At 42.2% G+C, this 21,764-nt stretch overlaps 1 protein-coding gene across 1 annotated transcript in view; it reads left to right on the top strand.

Annotated features, from left to right (window-relative positions):
• The window catches only part of LOC309549447 (saccharopine dehydrogenase-like oxidoreductase), a 93,172-nt gene that overhangs the window by 40,277 nt on the left and 31,131 nt on the right, over nt 1-21,764 (top strand). The window contains exons 3-6 of the mRNA XM_082249746.1: nt 2,106-2,186; nt 13,679-13,808; nt 14,967-15,016; nt 20,970-21,100. Of these exons, the coding sequence (XP_082105872.1) occupies nt 2,106-2,186; nt 13,679-13,808; nt 14,967-15,016; nt 20,970-21,100 (392 nt within the window). The remainder of the gene's footprint in view (nt 1-2,105; nt 2,187-13,678; nt 13,809-14,966; nt 15,017-20,969; nt 21,101-21,764) is intronic.

Raw genomic sequence — 21,764 nt, 5'->3', positions numbered from 1 at the left:
GCCAAACCGCAACTCCGTGTCTGAATGGATACACTGAGCTGTGGCTTCGTTCCCCCATAACAAGCTGCTTGCTGTGGAGACACTCAGAGAGGGAGGAGCTAGAAGCACAGACGAGGGACCCGAAAGGAGGATCCTGTCTGCTCTGTGCAAAACCAACTGCACGGGGGGGGGGAGTATAACATGTTTGTTATTCTTACTGAGAGAGAGAAAAAAAAAAGACTTTACAATCACGTGTGTTTTTTTTTTTTTTTTTATGTGGCCACTTTATTCATAACATATCATGGTTGAGCTTATCTGGGAGAAGATGCCCTGTCTCTATTACTTATTCAGCATATTGTGATGCGATGGATACAAACCGTGAATGGTTCCCATCGGTCTTTCCAAATAAAATACCCCAGTCGTAAAAGGAAATTTTGAGATCTGCATTTTTGGCCTCCAGACAGTGCCATTTGTCTAGTAGTGTCTAGTTTCAGTACCTTTTTTAGATAAATTTTGCTGTCAGTATTCCTTGTCATCATACTCCTAGGTTAGGGACTTGGAGACCATTGAAGTCATTGCATTAGTATGACAATCAGAGGCTATGGAGGTCAGAAATAGAAGTCCATCTTTACCCAGTTTTCCTTCCGGGTTCGCGTCCTCCGGCTGTCTGGTCGCGATGACGTCACTCCCACGCATGCACGCAGGAGTCATGGACCGGGACATAGAGCTCTGATGGGACTGCACAGGTCCCTGAAGCACTAACTACCTCAATGCTGAAAGCTTGTGGCCCTGTATGGTTCAGAGCTTGGTGTGCTCTATTCCCCCCCCCCCTTCCCCTTTCCTGGCCTGCCAGTCTGTATGCTCTGATAGGGGTCTAGTATGGATTATTTTTGTTTACATTAAGCTGTCAGCAGGGAACCTCACTGACAGCTGCTGATTTGGTTGGTAAAGACTCAGCAGCCGCCTGCTCCTAGACAATTGGCTATTCGGTTTAAGGAGAAAAAAAAGAACTCTTAAGTGGATGCAAAAATGCATGTACAAAAAACGCAAAACCACATCTACCACATAGATGTGAACCTAGCCTCAAGCCGGCCATGCATGGATCAAATTTCGGACCAGTTCTGCAGGGACCAACTGAACTTGGATCCATGTATGGGGCACCCTGGTTGTACAGCGTGCCGCTTTTTCCCCGGGTGATTAGTGCTGCTGCTGGCAAAACACTATAGCGCTGCACAATAGCGGAGGGTTTTTTCCTTTCCGCCTGTGGTGTAAGGAATGGAAATTGCATAATCTATGACCTGTTTTAGGCCAAATTTACACAGCCGTTTACATACAGCCACTGGATTCCAGTGGCAAGAATCGGCAAATCGACTGCCGCTGTTCGCATGTAAGGTAAAGTAACCCATAATAGACCCACCTTGGCACAATAAATTTGGTTCGGTTGCTTTGGATTGCTGGACCTATGAATCAGCCAAATGACTTGTGCACTTTAATTGCATTTTAAGTTAAAAACACACTCTGCTCGTCTTACAGAATTTTACCCCAACATTTAATTTTCCTGATGTGTCTGGTGTACCATGTACTTGTATGAAAAAGTATCCTGTTCTCTTGATTCGGTTGTGTGAAATCCCTGATGTTCCTCTGATTTTCTTCTTTTTTTTTTTTTTTTTTTTTTTTTTTTTTTTTTTAAAGCGAGGGTTCACATATACCTAGAGAGGGAAAGGTTAACCCCCCCCCCCCCCCAAGTGTGTATTGCTCACTGCCCCCTTCTAGGGAGATTACCCACTTTTCTTGTTCTAGTGACCACTGTCATGAGATTGAAAGTGAGAGCTGTAACATATTGTATTTCCTATCATCAGAACGGACAAGAGGTCCTATTGACACCAAGGGAGGTTTTTAAGGGGAGATTTCAACTCACTTTGAAGTGTTTTCTCCTTCTTCTGTTGTGTACATGAGTTAAAAGAAATAAAATAAATAAAAATCCCCAACAGCATACAGACGAGAAAAAAACTGTCCAGTCTTTCCAACAAAAATAAGTCTTATTACATTGTCTAATGGCATTACTTCTTGTAGTTGTAATAAAATCATTTTCTACTTTTTTTCTTCTTTTTTTTTGTGTTTAATAGTACAGGTTTTACGGTGAACCTGTGGTGAAAGCTTGCGTAGAAAATGGAGCACACTTTGTGGATATAAGTGGAGAACCCCAAGTAAGTGTTATGAGAACCCACAGGTATGATTGCAAGGTCTCTAATGCACTCATAGGCCTCAAAGCATCTATCAGATGTTATTGCCCTGCACAGATAGTGACCTGTCCCCATTTGACAATGTGCATTTGGGGCCTCTCGTCCACATGCCTGTCCAGCATTCAGGGCCACTCACCCACACACCTGTCAAATTTGGGCGAGCAGCTGTTGACCCATACACTTACATGGGCATGCTGCACACAAACTGGCAGTTCAATCTGCATAAACCCAAGCAAAAAGAAACCTCCTAAAACTATAATAAAGGACTTTAACGGTACCTTTTAAAAAGAGGCACACAAGGTGCAATATTTATTGTACAAAAATCTATTAAAAACCATCATCATAGTATGAAACATGTATAGACAAAATGTTGGATGTAACACATCCCAAAAAAACGTGAAGGTCACCTAACAACCCTGCTACAGACAGGTGGAGGCAATGGGAATCGGTGTGGAGTCGCTTCAACGCAGTTGCGTTTCTTGGGGCAACAGCCCGCTTCTTCAGGAAGACAGTAGACAGCGAAATAATATTCTCCAAAGAGAGATAACATTTAGTATTCTATACCAGGGTCTTTATACATTATCTGTTGCTTACTGTCACTCATGCCAGGATGAGGTCCCAAGCCCAAGAAACCTGGGTAGTCCCCTAATACTGAGTAAACTGTATCCAAGTGACAAAAGTGTATCAATTGTATAGGGGGTCAAACTAGGGAGAGAAGAGTGCTCAAAAATGGCTAGCAGACTTCCAAAAAGCAACTCACATCTGCATGGTAAACAGCCAAATCAGCTGATCTTTGGAGAACAATATTTCGCTGTCTACTGTCTTCCTGAAGAAGCGGGTTGTTGCTCCGAGAAACGCAAATGCGTTGAAGCGACTCCACATCGATTCCCATTACCTCCACCTGTCTGCAGCAGGGTGGTTGGGTGTCTTTTACATGTTTCTGGGATGTTACATCCAGTATTTTGTCTATACATGTTTCATACTATGATGATGGTTTTTAATTGATTTTTGTACAATAAATATTGCACCTTGTGTGCCTCTTTTTAAGGTACCGTTAAATTCCTTTATTATAGCTTTAGGAGGTTTATTTCTGCATATACAATCAGGATGTGGTACCTGGACGCTATATGTCCAAGAGAGCTTTAATAGCACCCTCTCCCTATTCCTTTGCTGTTACACTGCATAAACACAAGGCCTCATTGCCCATGTGAAGGAGGTCTATAGCTTCTCATTATTCTTCTTCTTTTTTTTCTTTTTTTTTTTCTTTCCTAGCTTAAATCCATTATATAAAATCCTGTGAAATAGAAATACCATACTGTATTGAAATTAGTATGCTTTTCCCATCGTAATAATATAGGTTCGCAAAACCAAAATATATTTTGCGCTAGACCCCTATAGAACTGCTGCAACTCAAATCCTGAATAAGGAAAACGTATAAAACAAAACATTCTGCTGTTTCTTTCTTGATTATATGTGACCATCAACTGTGAATAATCTATCAAAAAAAACAGAAGAGCAATAAGAGAGACAGTGCGACAAATTAGGTTGCATATAAAGGCTCAATAAAGTGAAAGTGTTAAATAATTGTGCAGTATGAATCAATATAATATTATGATGGCTATAAAGGCCATAAAAAGTGCAAAGTAAAGTGCTGGTTGCTTCACAACGTACAACCACTCAAAAAGGTGCTCCTAAATAAAAGCAGATGGCCTCTTACCCAAACGATTGGCTCTCGGTTACAGCGATCATAGAGAGCCTGCACTCCATATCGAAGGCATAGGCACTGAGGCAAAGGAAAAATGAGCCAGCCACCGTGTCACCTGTCCAGCCAGCTGCCATGACGTTGCACAAAGTCCCCACCCGACGTGTTCCCCAAAAATGGCATCTTCTGGTATTGGAGGATACTGTGCAATGTCAGCAGAAAGGCTTTAAAGAGGAACAGTGACCCTGGAAGTGTACCTCCAGAAGTAAATGGTTCCACAATGGAAACTGTGTGCAAAGAGGTGTGATCTGCTTCAAAACTAATGTACACTTCACAACAAAGGAAATGGGTGATCAAATGAGCGAAATATGCAATACGCTGTAAATATATAATCAAAAGTTTGGGATCACCCAGACAATTTCATGTTTTCCATGTAAACTCACACTTTTATTCATCAAATGAATTCCAAAATGAATAGAAAATATAGTGAAGACATTGACGAGGTTAGAAATAATGATTTTTTTTATTTAAAATAATTTTGTCCTTCAAACTTTGCTTTCATCAAAGAATTCTCCATTTGCAGCAATTACAGCCTTGTAGACCTTTGGCATTCTAGCTGTCAATTTGTTGAGGTAATCTAAAGAAATTTCACTCCACGCTTCCTGAAGCACCTCCCACAAGTTGGATTGGCTTGATGGGCACTTCATACGTGTACCATACAGTCAAGCTGCTCCCACAACAGCTCAACAGGGTTGAGATCTGTTGACTGTACTGGCCACTCCATTAAAGACAGAATACCAGCTGACTGCTTCTTCCCTAAATAGTTCTTGCATAGTTTGTGCTTTGGGTCATTGTCCTGTTGTAGGAGGAAATTTCCTCCAATCAAGCTCTATCCACAGGGTATGGCATGGCGTTGCAAAATGGAGCGTCAGCCTTCCTTATTTAAAACCCCTTTTACCTTGTACAAATCTCCCATTTTACCAGCACCAAAGCAGCCCCAGACCATCACATTACCTCCACCACCATGCTTGACAGATGGCGTCAGGCACTCCTCCAGCATCTGTTCACTTGTTCTGCGTCTCGCAAATGTTCTGTGTGATCCAAACACCTCAAACTTAGATTCGTCCGTCCATAACACTTTTTTCCAATCTTCCTCTGTCCAATGTCTGTGTTCTTTTGCCCATCTTAATCTTTTTCTTTTAATTGGCCAGTCTCAGATAAGGCTTTTTCTTTGCCACTCTGCCTAGAAGGCCAGCATCCCGGAGTCGCCTCTTCACTGTGGATGTTTAGACTGGCGTTTTGCGGGTACCATTTAATAAAGCTGGAAGTTGAGGACCTGTGAGGCGTCTATTTCTCAAACTAGAGACTCTAATGTACTCGTCCTCTTGCTTGCTTGTGCACAGAGTCTTCGTTACACAAGCTTTACTCGATGGGAGGGGGTGCAGCTAGCGGCCGTTTTGAGTAAGCAATAAAAAAAGCAAATTTGCATGTACAAAAATAGACATAGAAAAATAGATATTTTACCTAATCCATCAGTGTCCTCTCCCTCTCTGCTGGGGTTCGATTGGTGCTCTGTTACGATTGGGTGGGGGTGTCCTGTAGCAGTGTTTTTTTTTTTTTTTTTATGTGGGGTCCCCCTATTGACTCATGGAGTCCTTGAAGCCCATTTCCCCACCTGATCACCTTTCAGAGGCTGCGGGGCCCTCCGGGTCCCTACCATTCATTGATGTACTAACAGTGATTCTGGCGTGCTTTGTGACCCGGGTAGAGGTGGTTTTGGGGCGACAGGCTAGCAAAAAGCGCCCCCTGCCTCATCGGTCTCCTCATATCCTGAATCTGAGTCCGCCGCGGAAGTGGGTCACTCTGCTCGGTCTGCGACCACATGTCCTCCACTACTGTAGCTGCTCACGAAAAGCCACTGGTGGATGCCACGATTGTATCTGTGCGTGAGACCTTAAAAATTAGGACGCAGCTGAAGCTGCGACGGAGGCATCGGTTCGCTTTTGGCACTCACAAGCCATCAAGAGCAACAAAGGTGTTTCCTTTCTCCTATTTTGACAGAATTGTCGCTAAATAGTGGGAACTACCAAAACGTCCCCTTGTGGTCCCTAAGCAATTTGCTATGCAGTACCCTTATGAGGAGTCCCTTCTTAAAAATTGGGCTGCTTCACACTGGTCTCCAGATTGAACAAGGCAACCATGATTCCGGTTGAAGAGTCCCCAGCCTTTATGGACCGAGCTGACAGGAAGGCGGAGGCTGTGCTCCACAATAAGTACACTGTGGCTGGTTCGGCACTGAGTCCGGTATTTACCATTGCACTGGTGTCGCAAACTCTGACCGAGCTTTTACACCATGACCTGGAGGGGGAGCAGCTCCCCCGTGCCTTTGCTGAGCTGGCGGACCAGTTTGTCCAGGGGCTGCAGTTTATCGGTGATGCCTCTTTGGATGCAGCTCCCCTAGTCCCTAGACTCTGTTTTATCCGTGGTCCTTCTGCATATTTTTTTACTCAAATGCTGGTCTGCGACCAGACTTCTAAAAAGGCCTTAACTAACCTTCCTTTTCAAGGAGATCGCCTATATAGAGCTACCCTGGATGAAATTGTTAAGGGTCTCGCGGGGGGGGGGGGGGGCGTCAGAGTACCTTCCTTCCTTCCGCAGGCTAGTAAGGGCAACGACCCTTATTTTGGACGTGGGCCATCCTCAGCTCGTAAGTTGTCGTTTTTTTTTTTTTTGTCCCATAAGGGGCGACTGACAAGGGATCAAAGCCTTTCAGGGCCTCCTCTGGTGGATTCAAGTGAATTTGGTCTGGCAAGTCTGATAGTGGGCTTCTCCAGACCCGCTCCTTCAGCATGAAGGGTGTGCCCTCACCTGTATCGGGGTTGGGGGGACGTCTTCGCTGGATTCCAGACCTGTGGACTTCCCGTGTGCAAGATAAGTGGATCTACGATGTCCGGCTACAAGATCGAGTTTTGTTCTTTCCTTCTAGCTTGCGCCTGTCCCGAACCGCTTACATTACGGAGTCTTTTTGGGGAGGTGCAAGACCTGTTACTTCAAGGGGTGATTGTCCCGGTTCGGACATTTGAATGTTTTTCAGGGGTTTTACTCAAACCTGTTTACAATTCCCAGGAAGGAAGGCAAGGTGCATCCTGATTCTGTGCCTCAAGGCGCTGAACTGCTTTGTAAGGGTGCAGAACTTCAGAATGGAGTCCATTTGCACGGTGGTGGCATCCCTGCATCAGGGAGATTTTCTTGCCTCCTATAGACATCAAGGAAGCTTAACTTCACATTCCAATATGTGCCAGTCACCATTGCTTCCTCCGCTTTGCCATGGGAGAGGAGCATGATCAGCTTGTGGCGTGTCAGCCCTGGTGCTAGCATTGTTACGCCAACGGGGTTGCGGTACTGGGCTACTTGGAAGACCTCCTTCTGCGAGCGGAGTCTCCTACTGCTCTGGTGGAAAACCTGGAGATCACCATATGAACTCTGAATTTTCAGAAGTCTGCTCTGGTTCTGTCCACAAAGCTGGACTATCTGGGGCTGACCCTGGACTCGGGCTTAGCCAGGGTGCTTATTCCTCTGGACAAACTCCAGAAACTGCAGGCTGCAATTCATCTGCTGTCCAGCAGATGCTCATCCCTCCTGACTTGCATGCAGGTGCTGGGCCTAAAGGTGTCTACATTCGAGGCAGTTCCGTTTGCCCAGTTCCATACGAGGTCCCTACAAAGGACGTTTCTGGGCAAATGGGACAAGAATCCGCAGTTTCTCTGTCCTCCCCTTGTATTGGACAGTGGTCACCACAGATGCCAGCCTGTCCTGGTGGGGAGGCATCCTTGGCAGAAATTCTGCTCTGGGGGTCTTGACACTGGAAGAGTCCAGACTGCCAATCAATGTCTTGGACCTCCGAGTGATCAGACTATGCCTGCAACATTGGATTGTCTTCAGGGTTGTCCAGTGCACGTTCAATCGGACAATTCCATGGCTGTGGCTTATGTTCATCACCAGGAGGGCACAAGTGTCCTGGCGGCTCTGAAGATGGCTGACATTCTAAGGTGGGCAGAACATTTCCTTCCAGTCCTTTCCACCTTACACATTCCCGGGGTGGAAAACTGGCAGGCAGATTACATCAGTTGGCAGGCGTTGGACCAAAGGGAGTGGTCCCTTCATCCGGAGGTGTTTCATCAGTTGTCTCCGGTGGTGGATCTGTTGGTGTCTCAGCTCAACAAGTGCATAGGTTTGTGGCTCGGTCACAGGATCCCCTGGCGGACGCCTTGGATGCGCTGGTGGCCCTGTGGGGTCAGTATCGTCTGATTTACGCCTTCCTTCCGCTCAAGCTTCTGCCGAGACTTCTACGCAAGATCGAGGCAGAAGGGATTCTGGTCATCTTAGTGGTCCCGGACTGGCCTCGCTGGGCTTGGTACGCCGATCTGGTGCGGCTGGTCGCCGACGTTCCTAGGAAGCTTCCTCTCAGGGAGGATCTACTGTCCCAAGGGCCAATCTCCCATCCTGCTTTACAGTCGCTGGCTTTGACGGTTTGGCTGTTGAATGCCAGTTGCTGAGTTGGTGATTCCCACGCTGTTAAAAGCTAGGAAACTTACTTTTATGAAGATCTACCATTGTATGTGGAAGACTTGCATTACATGGTGTGAGTCCCTTGGAGTTCATCCTTGCTCTTTTTCTGCTGCTCAGATCTTGACCTTCCTTCAACGGCGGGGTTGAGCAGAAACTGGCCTTGAGTACTATCAAGGGCCAGGTGTCGGCCTTGACAATCTTCTTTCAACGGCCCTTGGCCACACACTCCCTGGTGCGTACTTTTCTTCAGAGCGTTAAGCACTCGGCTGCTCCCGTGCAGTCCATTACTGCCTTGGGATCTTTTTGGTGCTCAGTCCTCCATAAGCCTCCTTTTTGAGAATCTTCGGGAGATTACTCTGCTTACGCTGTCCCAGAAGGTGGCTTTATTGGTGGCTATCACCTCTGCTCGCAAGGTGTCGGAATTGGCGGCGTTATCCTGTTGTTCACCTTAGTGGTTCACAGAGATAAGGTGTTTTTTTCGCCCCTGTCTGTCATTCCTTCCAATAGTTGTCTCCATTTAAATGAAGACATTGTGTTGCCTTCCCTGTGTCCAAGGCCAAAACATCCAAATTAGGGTGTACCTGGCAGCTATGGAGTCTTTTTGGAAATCAGACTCCCTATTTGTGCTAACGGATGGGCCTTGGAATGGGTTGTCCGCTTCCTCTGCGACCATTTCCACATGGATTAGACAGATTGTGGTTCAGGCCGTTTTCATCAAGGGTCAGCTTCCTCCTTTCTCTGTCAAGGCACATTCTACATTGGGCGCTCAGTGCCTCCTGGGCCTTCCGTCATCAGGCGTAAATAACGCAGGTCTGCAAGGTGGCCACCTGGCTGTCGGTGCACGCTTTCTTAAAGTTCTTTATAGTTTTGGCTGCAAGGTTTTGCAGCCTGCTTTTTAGAGGACCTGGGCCTCTTTAAAGGGTTGTGTGTGTTGTTGTTGTTGTTGGTTTTTTTTTTTTTTTTTTTTTTCCAGGTTCGCTCCAGTTGTTTTTGGTTGCGCTCCTGGGGTTACCTGGTTGGCTATAGTTTAGCCTTGGGAATTTATTTATTTTTATCTGTTCCCACCCCTCTTGTTTAACACTGCTTTGGGATGTCCCAATGGTTAAGAAGATCAGGAGCTGTGTCTGTCAATGAACAAAAGAGAAAATGGGATTTTTGATATACCGTAAAATCCATTTCTCTTTTGTTCATTGACGGACACAGCACCCACCCCTCTGTGGAGTTGTAATTCCTCTGACGCTGCTTGTAACAAAACTGAGTATTTATAGCAGAGAGAGGGAGTATGCCCCCTGGGACTGCCCATAGGTGTAGCCAGACTTTTTTTCTGCCTAGTGTCCTACTGTAGGGAGCAGTATAACCCAGTGGTTAAGAAGATCTATGTCCGTCAATGAACATCAGAGAAATGGATTTTACGGTAAGTCAAAAATCCAATTTTTATCCACAAAAGACACACTTGATATGTTTACTATACATCAGATAAGCTATTGTTAATGAAAGAATTCACATGCCATTCCACGTTAAGACCCCAGGTATGACAGGTTCTCAGGTCAAATATCCATCCTGTTTCACAACGAGATATCTGCCTTTTGAGATTACTACCCCTTCAATGGGGAGAATATTTCTCAATAACCGCTACTTGTTAAGAAGCCGGATTTCTATCATGACACTGATCGAAATCTTTGGACACACTGTAGTAAGGTAAACCTTTCCTGATGATGTTCAGATGGTCACAAATACGGACATTTAATGCTCGTCTGGTTCCCCCCCACGTACTGATCTCCACATGTACACCTCCGAAAATCAACTACTCCCTTGGTCTGACCTGTTAAAAAATCCTTGTCCTATTATTATTTTTTTTTTTTTTTTTGATGTAGAAAGAAAAAAAAACAAAGTTTGGGATGTTTTACACATTTTACACTTTTTTGCAGGGAAAAACATTTTAGATTTTTAAACATTTCTAGTAGGAGGGACTATAGGATTGGGGGCTATTGCGTCTCTCTAAGGGAGCGTACTTTTTTTGTAAAAAAAAAAAAAAACTTGTGGACGTTCAGGAAGCACTGAGCCCAGCATGTTATCTTCCTTAAGAATATTTTAATATTTGTTCAGGATATTACCCACTCTATGTTGGTTTGAAAAGGTAGTGAGAGGCCCACTCAAACTTGTTGGATGATGGGTTTCTTTCTGTTAAGTAGTAAGAGAATTCTGGTGTTGGGCTGACACTTGATGACTATCTTGTTCGAGTGTCCTCTGAATATCCCTTTTCCAGGTCGGTCGGTCTGTCTGTCTCTGTCCAAATTAACACATCACTTCACTCTTAGGAAAAATGTACACCCCATGTATTGGAGTTCAGTTGTGACATAAACTCATGCAAGGAATGTTCAATACGTTGCCAAATGAAGAAGGCATCATCTATGTAACCTCCTCCAAAACCTTAACCAACTGCAATAGTGGCTATGAATAGCTTCATCCTCCCAAAGGGCCTTGGAACAGATTGGCGAGGCTGGGAGCAAATTTAACTCCCAAAGCCACGCCATTCTTTTGTATACAATACTCATGGCCATAATAAAAATAATTGTTCGATGCCAAATTTAAAGAGATCCAAAATAAATAAGTCGTTTTTGTTCAGGAGATAACCTAATTGTCCAGATCCAAAAAGTGTTCTGCCGCCTCATACTCTTTATGGTGGGCAGTTATGGTATAAAGGGATGAGATGTCTGCTATAACAGGAAGAACTTCTTCCTCAATAGACAGTCAGGTCCATAAATATTGGGACATCGACACAATTCGAATCTTTTTGGCTCTATACACCACCACAATGGATTTGAAATGAAACAAGATGTGATTTAACTGCATGCTTTCAGCTTTAATTTGAGGGTATTTACATTAAAATCAGGTGAAAGGTGTAGGAATTACAACAGTTTGTATATGTGCCTCCCACTTTTTAAGGGACCAAAAGTAATGGGACAATTGTCTGCTCAGCTGTTCCATGGCCAGGTGTGTTATTCCCTCATTATCCCATTTACAAGGAGCAAATAAAAGGTCCAGAGTTCATTTCAAGTGTGCTATTTGCATTTGGAATCTGTTGCTGTCAACTCTCAATATGAGATCCAAAGAGCTGTCACTATCAGTGAAGCAAGTCATCATTAAGCTGAAAAAACAAAACAAGCCCATCAGAGAGATAGCAAAAACATTAGGTGTGGCCAAATCAACTGTTTGGAACATCCTTAAAGAACGCACCGGTGAGCTCAGCAACACCAAAAGACCCGAAAGACCACGGAAAGCAACTGTGGTGGATGATTTCCCTCCCTGGTGAAGAAAACACCCTTCAACAGTTGGCCAGATCCAAGAACACTCTCCAGGAGGTAGATGTATGTGTGTCAAAGTCAACAATCAAGAGAAGACTTCACCAGAGTGAATACAGAGGGTTCACCACAAGATGTAAACCATTGGTGAGCCTCAAACAGGAAGGCCAGATTAGAGTTTGCCAAACCTCTTAAAAAGCCTTCACAATTCTGGAACAACATTCTTTGGACAGATGAGACCAAGATCAACTTGTACCAGTGATGGGAAGAGAAGAGTATGGAGAAGGAAAGGAACTGCTCATGATCCAAAGCATACCACCTCATCAGTGAAGCATGGTGGTGGTAGTGTCATGGCATGGGCATGTATGGCTGCCAATGGAACTGGTTCTCTTGTATATATTGATGATTTGACTGCTGACAAAAGCAACAGGATGAATTCTGAAGTGTTTCAGGCAATATTGTCTGCTCATATTCAGCCAAATGCTTCAGAAAATCATTGGATGGTGCTCCACAGTGCTGATGGACAATGACCCGAAGCATACTGCGAAAGCAACCAAAGAGATTTTTAAGGGAAAGAAGTGGAATGTTATGCAATGGCCAAGTCAATCACCTGACCTGAATTCTATTTGAGCATGCATTTCACTTTCTGAAGACAAAACTGCAGGAAAATGCCCCAAAAACAAGCAGGAACTGTAGACAGTTGCAGTAGAGGCATGGCAGAGCATCACCAGGGATGAAACCCAGCGTTTGATGTCTATGCGTTCCAGACTTCAGGCTGTAATTAACTGCAAAGGAAAACCAAGTATTAAAAAGTGAAAGTTTTTATGATTTGTTAATCTGTCCCATTTACTTTTGGTCCCTTTAAAAAGTGGGAGGCACATATACAAACTGTTTTAATTCCTACACCGTTCACCTGATTTGGATGTAAATACCCTCAAATTAAAGCTGGAAGTCTGCAGTTAAAGCACATCTTGTTTCATTTCAAATCCATTGTGGTGGTGTATAGAGCCAAAAAGATTAGAATCGGCGATGTCCCAATATTTATGGACCTGACAGTATCTGATTCCCTAATGATCTGTAAGGTCAGCACTGTGATGTCATCGCAACTGGCTGGACAGGTGACACTGCGGCTGGCTCGTTTTCGTTATGCTTGTTTTTCTTTACCTCAATGTAAGTGTATTTTTATTCTTTAATAAATCTATTTGACTAACGCTGTGAGGCTTCTCCCTACTTTACACATGTCACTCTGATGAATGGATTCAATTTGATTCATGCTGTGGAGACATGGTTTCTATGAAACCTACGCCTTGAATATGGAGTGCAGGCTGTCTTTGATCTCTGTAACCGAGATCCACTTGTTTGGGTAAGAGGCCATCTGCTTTTATTTAGGAGCACCTCTTGCCACATTGGCGCACCTTTTGTGAAGTGGTTGTACATTGTAGAGCAGCTAGCACTTTACTTTTTTGTCACTTTTTTTATGGACTTTATGTCCATTGTGATATTTTAATTCATATTGCACTTTTGTACAGTAATTTAACACTTGCACTTTAACCTTTTTATATGCAACTTAATTTGACATAATTCATGTAAGGTTGAATCTATGGTAGTTCAATTTGAAGGAACAGCACACTCTATTGCTCTTCTTTTTTTTTTTTTTTTTTTTTTTTTATTCAGTTTATTGCCACATATATTCAAAGGAACAGCGCACAATTTTGCTTTTATTATATTCTTGTAGCATAGTTTGGATTATTTCAATGTTTTAGGTTATAATATTTCATCTACCAATACATTTTTACAGAAGTCAGCTGATTATCTATTATGCATGTCATGTAATATGCCCTTCTATAAGTGTGCATACTATTCATTCGGTTTGCTCTCCACAGTTCCTGGAATCAATGTACCTAAAGTATGACAGCCAGGCAGCTGATAAAGGGGTATATGTTGTTGGCAGCAGTGGCTTTGACTCCATTCCAGCTGACATGGGTGTTCTGTTCACCAGAAACAGCATACAAGGTATATTTTAATGTACTATAACTGTTAAGATTAAAACTATTTAAGTTACAAATGGATTTGTTGAGATTCAGCCAAAGCAATGATGGTATAAAAAAATCCTATAATGAATTTGCTAAAAATAATTATCCTTAATCATTGTTTGAAATCCCAGACATTGCTGGTAAATGCCCCTATGAGTCAAAATAGATCAATCACTGTTCATTTTTGGAACAGTGACCAGAATATTTGAATAAACAGAATGCTAAAATAGTTTTTTTTCAACTGAATTTCTAACAGCAAATGTTTTTTACATTTGGGGAAATTGCATTCGTTCCAAAATTAAATATTAAAAGTTAACAACATCTTAGTATTTTGGCTGACATTCGAAGTACTATGTCATTGAATCTTCTTTGAGAATATCCGTACAAATGTACATACAATTGTATGAACCTTCCTTTGAAAATCTACCAGTGTATGGCCAGCTATAGAGAGACCCCCCCCCCCCCTCACTTTCTGTCCTGCTGAGAGTGTTTTATCAGACATTAAATAAGGAGAACTCTCCAACAGCAGCATAGACTAAAAAGAAAAAAAAACTTTAGTAGGGTAGTGGAATTCTAGAACCACCTCCTTAATTTTTATTTGTCTTTGTCCCTACTTCAGGTTTTCCCTCGCTTCCTGTCTGGAGAAACCATCGTTGACATGACATAAGGTTAAATCTTTCTAGCGATGTCCAAGATGGCAGTAAAAACCCATAGGAAGTTATAATTCTTCCCTACTTTATCCAGAATAATAGAAAAGTTTTGGCTGACATACTTTTAGTTCAGACACGGCTAGGTAACTATCATTCTCATCAGGAGGCTAGCAGTGGTGGTATAATACTTCTTTCAGTCACTTTAAATCCACACCATGTGTATTTATTTCTCCTAAAATGTATACTGTCTGGATAGTTCATTGGTAGGATTGTGGACAACTTGTAAAAACCTTTTCATTTATTTACACGCCTAAAAAGAGTAAGAATTTAGACCCTCTCAACAGCTGTTTCACATGCAGATTGCACTTTGTTCAGGTAGTTTGGACACAACATAGTCTTTATTTTGTGTATATCTAATGTAAGTTTGTATAATGTTATGTTGGGTGATGATTCTAAAATGGAACTGAAGAATAATTTTCTCTTTCTAGGTACACTGACAGCAGTAGAAAGTTTCCTTTCTTTCAAGTCCGGACCAGAAGTGAGCTTTAGCCTTTTGCTTTAAATATTGCGCTGACATTCATATATGTAACAATCCCTTATATTTTAGAAGGCTTATTTCTTTTTGATTATTCCCATATGATAGAGGTAACAGTTGAAATCCACTTAAAAACATGCACTAATCACCCCCCTTAACCACTTGAAGACTGGCCCATAGTAAAAATACGTCATTACTTTGACGTAAAATACCAGCTTAAAAAATGCTAGTGTGCATGGAGCCTAAAGGTAAATGAGAGATTTGGGTCCCTTTAGACCCCCAGATCTCTCAATAAAGATGACATGTCATCCTTATTCCTATTACAAGGGATGTTTACATTCCTTGTAATAGGAATTAAAGTGATGAAAAAATAAATACAATAAAAAAGTAAAATGAATAAGAAAAATAAATTTAAAGCACACCATTCCTTCATGCTCACACGCAGAAGTGAACGCATGCATAAGTCGCACAAGCAAATGTAAAAGGTGTTCAAACCACAGGGGAGATTTCCGCAAACGTTGAAGCAAGAGCAATAATTCTAGTGCAAGACCTACTCTAACTCTAAACAGGTAACCTGTAAAAAAAATTAAATGTTGCCTATAGAGATTGGGCACCGTAGTTTGTCACCATTCCACAAGTGTGTGCAAATGTAAAGCATGACATGTTGGGTACCTGGTTACTCGGCGTAACATCATTCACATTTTTACAAAACATTTGGGTAAATATTGTGGGGTGTGTGTGTTTGTTTGTTTTTTTTTTTTTTTTTGCTGTGTGTGTATTTTTTCCCCAAAAAATTGTGTTTGAAAGACCGCTGAGAAAATACTGTGTGACATTAAATATTGCAACAATCACCATCTTTTTTTCTCTAGGGCTTTTGCTAAAAAAAAAAAAAAACGTTTTGGGGATCGAAGTAATTTTGTAAAAAAAAAATACTATTTCAACTTTTAAACCCAAAGTTTCAGAAAAGGCCTGGTCTTCCAAGTGGTTAAAAAGCCCTCATTGAATCCCAGCAATCTTAACCACTCACGTCCCATCTCCTTGCTCCTCTTTTCTGCCAACTCCTTGAACGCCTAGTCTACAACCTACTGAACTACCATTTCACTGAGCAAAACCTTCAGTCCCCTTTAGTCTGGATTTTGCCATCAACACTCCACAGAAACTGTTCTCCTAAAACTCTCAAACTATTTACTAATGGCTAAAACCGATGGACACTATTCAGTAGTCTTCTGGACTTCTCTGATGCTTTTGATATGGTTGACCATCTCCTCCTTCTTACTCCACACTCCTTTGGTGGTCTCTATGGCTGTACTCTTCATTGGTTCTCATCCTACATCTCCCACTGCCCTTTCAGTGTCCCTTATAATGCTACCTCCTCTTCCTTTAGCTGCCAGGGTCATCCAAGGTTCTGTTGGTGCACCTCTCATATTCTAGATCTACACCTCTTCCCTTGGTTAGCTGATCAGTTTAATTGTTTTCATGATTTCATTACCATTACTACGCTGAACACTCAAATCTATCTCTCTGCCCCTTTAGCTCACTCCATCAGTTTTCTCACGCATCATTTACTAACGAACATACGGTTGTGCTCAAGTTTGCATACTTTGGCAGAATTAATGACATTTTGGCATTGATATTGAAAATATCACCATACCAAAAAAAATGTATTTTATTTAGGGATAATGATCTAATGAAGTAGTCATCACATAGTAGTTTGGCTCATTTTCAGATCATAATAAATCACCCAAATGGCTCTGATCAAAAGTTTACATGCCCTGGTACAGACTCACAAGGTGACACACACTGGTTACATTTTGGTTAAAGGTTAATTTCTTACATCTGTGGCTTTTTAAATTGTAATGGGTTTCTTCACTCTCACATGGATACCCTGATCAGGCTAGATACTGAGCCATGGGGAACAGAAAAGAATGGTTGTAAGACGTGTAACAAGATAATGGAACATTTAATAGGAGGAAATTGTATAAAAAGATATCCAAAGCCTTGAATATGCCAGTCAGTACGGTTCAATTACTTACGAAGTGGAAAATTCAGGGATCGCTTGATAAGAAGCCACGGTCAGGTAGACCAAGAAAGGTTGCAGCCACAACTGCCAGAAGAATGGTTCAGGATACAAATGAAAAACCCCTAGGTAACCTCAGGAGAAAACGGTGTGGTTATTTCAAGGAGCACAATTTGACGATACTTGAAAAATTAGCTGCATGGCTAAGTTGCCAGAAAGAAGCCTGTACTGTGCTAATGCCACAAAAAAGCCCAGTTACAATATGCCCAACAACGCCTTGACATGCCTCACAGCTTCTGGCACACTGTAATCCTGGAGTGATGAGACCAAAAAAGAGCTTTATAATCACAACCATGCGCGCTATGTTTGGAGAGGGGTCAACAAGGCTTATAGCAACAGGAATACCATCCACACTGTGAAGCAATATGGTGACTCCCTGATTTGTTGGAGGTGTGTGAGCTCAAAAGGCATGGGAAATCTTGTGAAAATTGATACCAAGATGAATGCAGCATGTTTATCTGAAACTACTGGTAGACCACTTGCATTTTTCTGCAGGAAAGCTGTGCATGGGCCGCTCTTGGACTTTCCAGCACGGCAGTGACCTCAAGCACAGGGCCAATTTGACCCTCCTGACCTTAATATCGTCGAGCCACTCTGGGAAGATCTCAAATGTGCGGTTTACGCAAGACAACCAAAGACTTTGCATGGCCTGGAGGCATTTTGCCAAGAGAAATGGGCAGCTATAGCACCTGTAAGAATTCAGGGCCTCATAGACAACTATTACAAAAGACTGCACGCTGCCATTGATGCTAAAGGGGACAATACACAGTATAGGTAAGGATATGCGGACTTTTATAACAGGGGTCATTTCATTTGTTGACTTGTTGCCATGTTTTTGTTTTAGGATTATGACCTACAGTAAAATATGAATCCCAAAATGTGTTTTGCCTGCTCACTCATGTTTTCTTCAAAAAAAACGTACATACCGTGTATTGTATTTTCTCCAAGGGTATGCAAGCTTTTGAGCACAACTGTATCAGTCAGGGTGTCGCACCTTTTCCTCAAACTCCCATTTTATCCAAAACCAAGCTCCCATTTCCTCCTTCACACGCTTCTTCCCCTGACCTTTGCCAAGATCGATGGCACCATTATCAACCCATCTGCACGTGCTAGGAGTAATCCTGGTCTCTGAAATCTCCTTTTGGCCGTACATCCAATCACTGTCAAAGCTCTCTGCCTCATCTGTGCTGTGATTCTCGGTACAGCACAAGTCACTCAGCAGGAGCTGGCCATTGATTTATAGCTGGGACCTGCGGATCAGCTAAGCAAATCGCAGTACTGAGCCCTGTGTTTACTAATAACATAGGACTCTGTTCAGAGCAGCAATGTGGGTGTTTTATTATTTATTTTTTTTTTCCTTCAAAGCAGCAAGAAAAGTCAGCTACATTGATTAGTAAAAGCAGCACACATTAGGCACATAGTTAACCCCTGGATTGCCTCTAGATGTTAACCCCTACCCAGCCAGTGTCATTAGTACAGTGACCATGTATCACTGTAATACTGTGTATTGTAAAATTAGCATTGATCACTGTATTTGTCACTGGTGATGTCAGATTGCTTGCCACACAGTCTCACTATAAGTCGCTGATCGTCGCCATTACTAGTATAAAAAATAAATTCTGTTTACCATCATTGGTAGATGCTATAACTTCCATGCAATGTCAAACCAATCAAAATACACTTATTGGGATTTTTTTTTACCAAAGACCTGTAGCAGAATACATTTTAGCCTAAATTTGTGAAGAATTTTTTTTTCAACCTTTTTTTGGTCTTTTTTTCATTTATATCGCAAAAAAGAACCCAGTGGTGACCAAATACCACCAAAAGAAATCTCGATGTTGTATACATTTCATGTGCCTACAGTGTTGCTTGACCATGCCATTGCCAATTAAAGTAGCGCAGTGCTGAATAGCAAAAATGCTCTGGTCATGGAGGGAGTAAAACCTTCCGGAAGTCAGGTGGTTAAGACATTCCGTTGCTAAAGCATTATATATCATAAGCAAAAGTTGTAACAAATATTCAAGTAGCATCTAAATTTTACCAAAAAAAGTATATTCCTGAATATGTGTATGTGTGTGCCTGTGTATGTATAAAACTATACATACATATACAGTTTCTCCAAAATAGAGTACACCCCTCACATTTTTGTAAATATTTTGTTATATCTTTTCATGTGACAACACTGAAGGAGTGACACTTTCCTACAATGTAAAGTAGTGAGTGTACAACTTGTATTTTCTGTCCCCTCAAAATAACTCAACACACAGCCATTAACGTCTAAACCACTGGCAACAAAAGTGAGTACACCCCTAAAGTCAAAATATCCAAATCGGGCCCAATTAGCCATTTTACCTTCCCGGTGTCATGTGACTTGTGTTACAAGGTCTCAGACGTGAATGGGGAGCAGGTGTTAAATATGGTTTTATCGCTCTCACTCTTGCATACTGGTCACTGGAAGTTCAACATGCCACCTCATGGCAAAGAACTCTCTGAGGATCTGAAAAAAACAATTGTTGCTCTACATAAAGATGGCCTAGGCTATAAGAAGTTTGCCAAGACCCTGAAACTGAGCTGCTGCATGGTGGCCAAGACCATACAGCGGTTTAACAGGACAGGTTCCACTCTGAACAGGCCTCGCCATGGTCGACCAAAGAAGTTGAGTGCACGTGCTCAGCGTCATATCCTGAGATTATCTTTGGGAAATAGACATATGAGTGCTGCCAGCACCCTGTCAGGTCTCGGACCGTACGCCGCACACTGCATCAAATTTGTCTGCATGGCTGTCATCCCAGAAGGAAGGCTCTTTTGAAGATGATGCACAAGTGAGAAGACAAGCAAACTAAGGACATGATTACTAGAACCATGTCCTGTGGTCTGATGAGACCAAGATTAAACTTATTTGGTTCAGATCGTGTCAAGCGTGCGTGGCAGCAACCAGGTGGGGTGTACAAAGACAAGTGTGTCTTGCCTACACTCAAGCATGGTGGTGGGTGTGTCAGAGTCTGGGGCTGCATGAGTGCTGCTGGTACTGGGAAGCTACAGTTCATTGAGGGAATTATGAATGCCAACATGTACTGTGACATACTGAAGCAGAGCCTGATCCCTTCGGAGACTGGGCCGCAGGGCAGTATTCCAACATAACAACCAAAATACACCTCCAAGACGACCACTGCCTTGCTAATGAAGCTGAGGTTAAAGGTGATGGACTGGCCAAACATGTCTCCAGACTTAAAACCCTATTGAGCATCTGTGGAGCATCCTCAACGGAAGGTGGAGGAGCGCAAGATCTCTAACATTCACCAGCTCTGTGATGTCGTCGTAGAGGAGTGGAAGAGGACTCCAGTGGCAACCTGTGAAGCTCTGGTGAACTCCATGCCCAAGAGGGTTAAGGCAGTGCTGGAAAATAATCGTGGCCACACAAAATATTGACACTTTGGGCCCAATTTGGACATTTTTACTTAGGGGTGTACTCACTTTTGTTTTAAGCGGTTTAGACATTAATGGCTGTGTTGAGATTTTTTTTTTTTTTTGAGGGGACAAAAAATTTACACTGTTATACAAGCTGTACACTCACTACTTTACATTGTAGCAAAGTGTAATTTCTTCAGTGTTCACATGAAAAGATAGAATCAAATATTTACAAAAATGTGAGGGGTGTACTGTATTTGTGAGCTACTGTATGTATATGTATGTATGTATATATGTATATATGTATATATATATATATATATATATATATATATATATATATATATATATATATATATATATATATATATATACAAAAAATCTGTACTATTTCATATTCTTTTAATGTTGGTTCTAATTCTTTTTGTTGCCTTAATGACTATTGTATTGTGTTAATGTTTTTTTCTGTAGGGCACATGCATTCATGATGGGACATGGCAATCCGCTATTCATGGAGTTGCAGATCAAGGCAATCTGAAAAAGCTAAGAAAGCAATTGGCATTCAAACCTCTTCCAGTTGTTGGTAAAAAATTAAAAAGAAGGTTAGTAATTTAAGTGGAACTTTAATTTTAACAACTTAATAGAAAATATTTGGCAAGGAACATGAATTCTGCATTAATAATTATGCTAACAAAATATTAGTATTTCTTGCTGACAGTCGGGAGGGGGAGAGGAGGAGAGAGGTGGCGGGTCACGTGAGCGGCGATTGGTGCTCTGAAAACTTTTTATAAAACAGACACAGGGGCATACAGGTTTATGAAACAGACTGTAGACAGGATATGAAACTTTAAATGAAACTACAGCAGCAGGAGGGGAGGGGCTGGGCACTGACACAGGATCAGACAGGGAGGGAGGGAGGGAGGACAGGAGAGGTGCAGATGATGGAGACACGTAACCTGACCACGGTGCCAGGGCTCAGCAGCCATGCTATACCGTGGTCAGTTTACAGAGGGGAGGACATAGCCAGGCAGGATCAGCCAGGTATTTTAAGTTATAGAAGGGGCCAAATTACACAACACAAGCACTGTGCTGTATAACATGTTTTAAGGGAAAAGGATCATTTTTTTTTGGTTACAAATGCTTTAAAAATACTGCCGTTTGCCCTTTAAAAATAAATACTAAATAATAAATATAAAAATAAGTAGAATGACTAAAAGGGGTGGAGCATGGGTTACCTTAAAATTATGCCCCCCCTGAAAAAAGTTC

The sequence above is a fragment of the Pelophylax lessonae genome, assembly GCF_965119305.1.
Source record: "Pelophylax lessonae genome assembly, chromosome: 3".
NCBI classification, from domain to species: domain Eukaryota; kingdom Metazoa; phylum Chordata; class Amphibia; order Anura; family Ranidae; genus Pelophylax; species Pelophylax lessonae.
The sequence above is the reverse complement of the archived record's forward strand: the minus strand, read 5'-3'. Positions and strand labels throughout refer to the sequence as shown.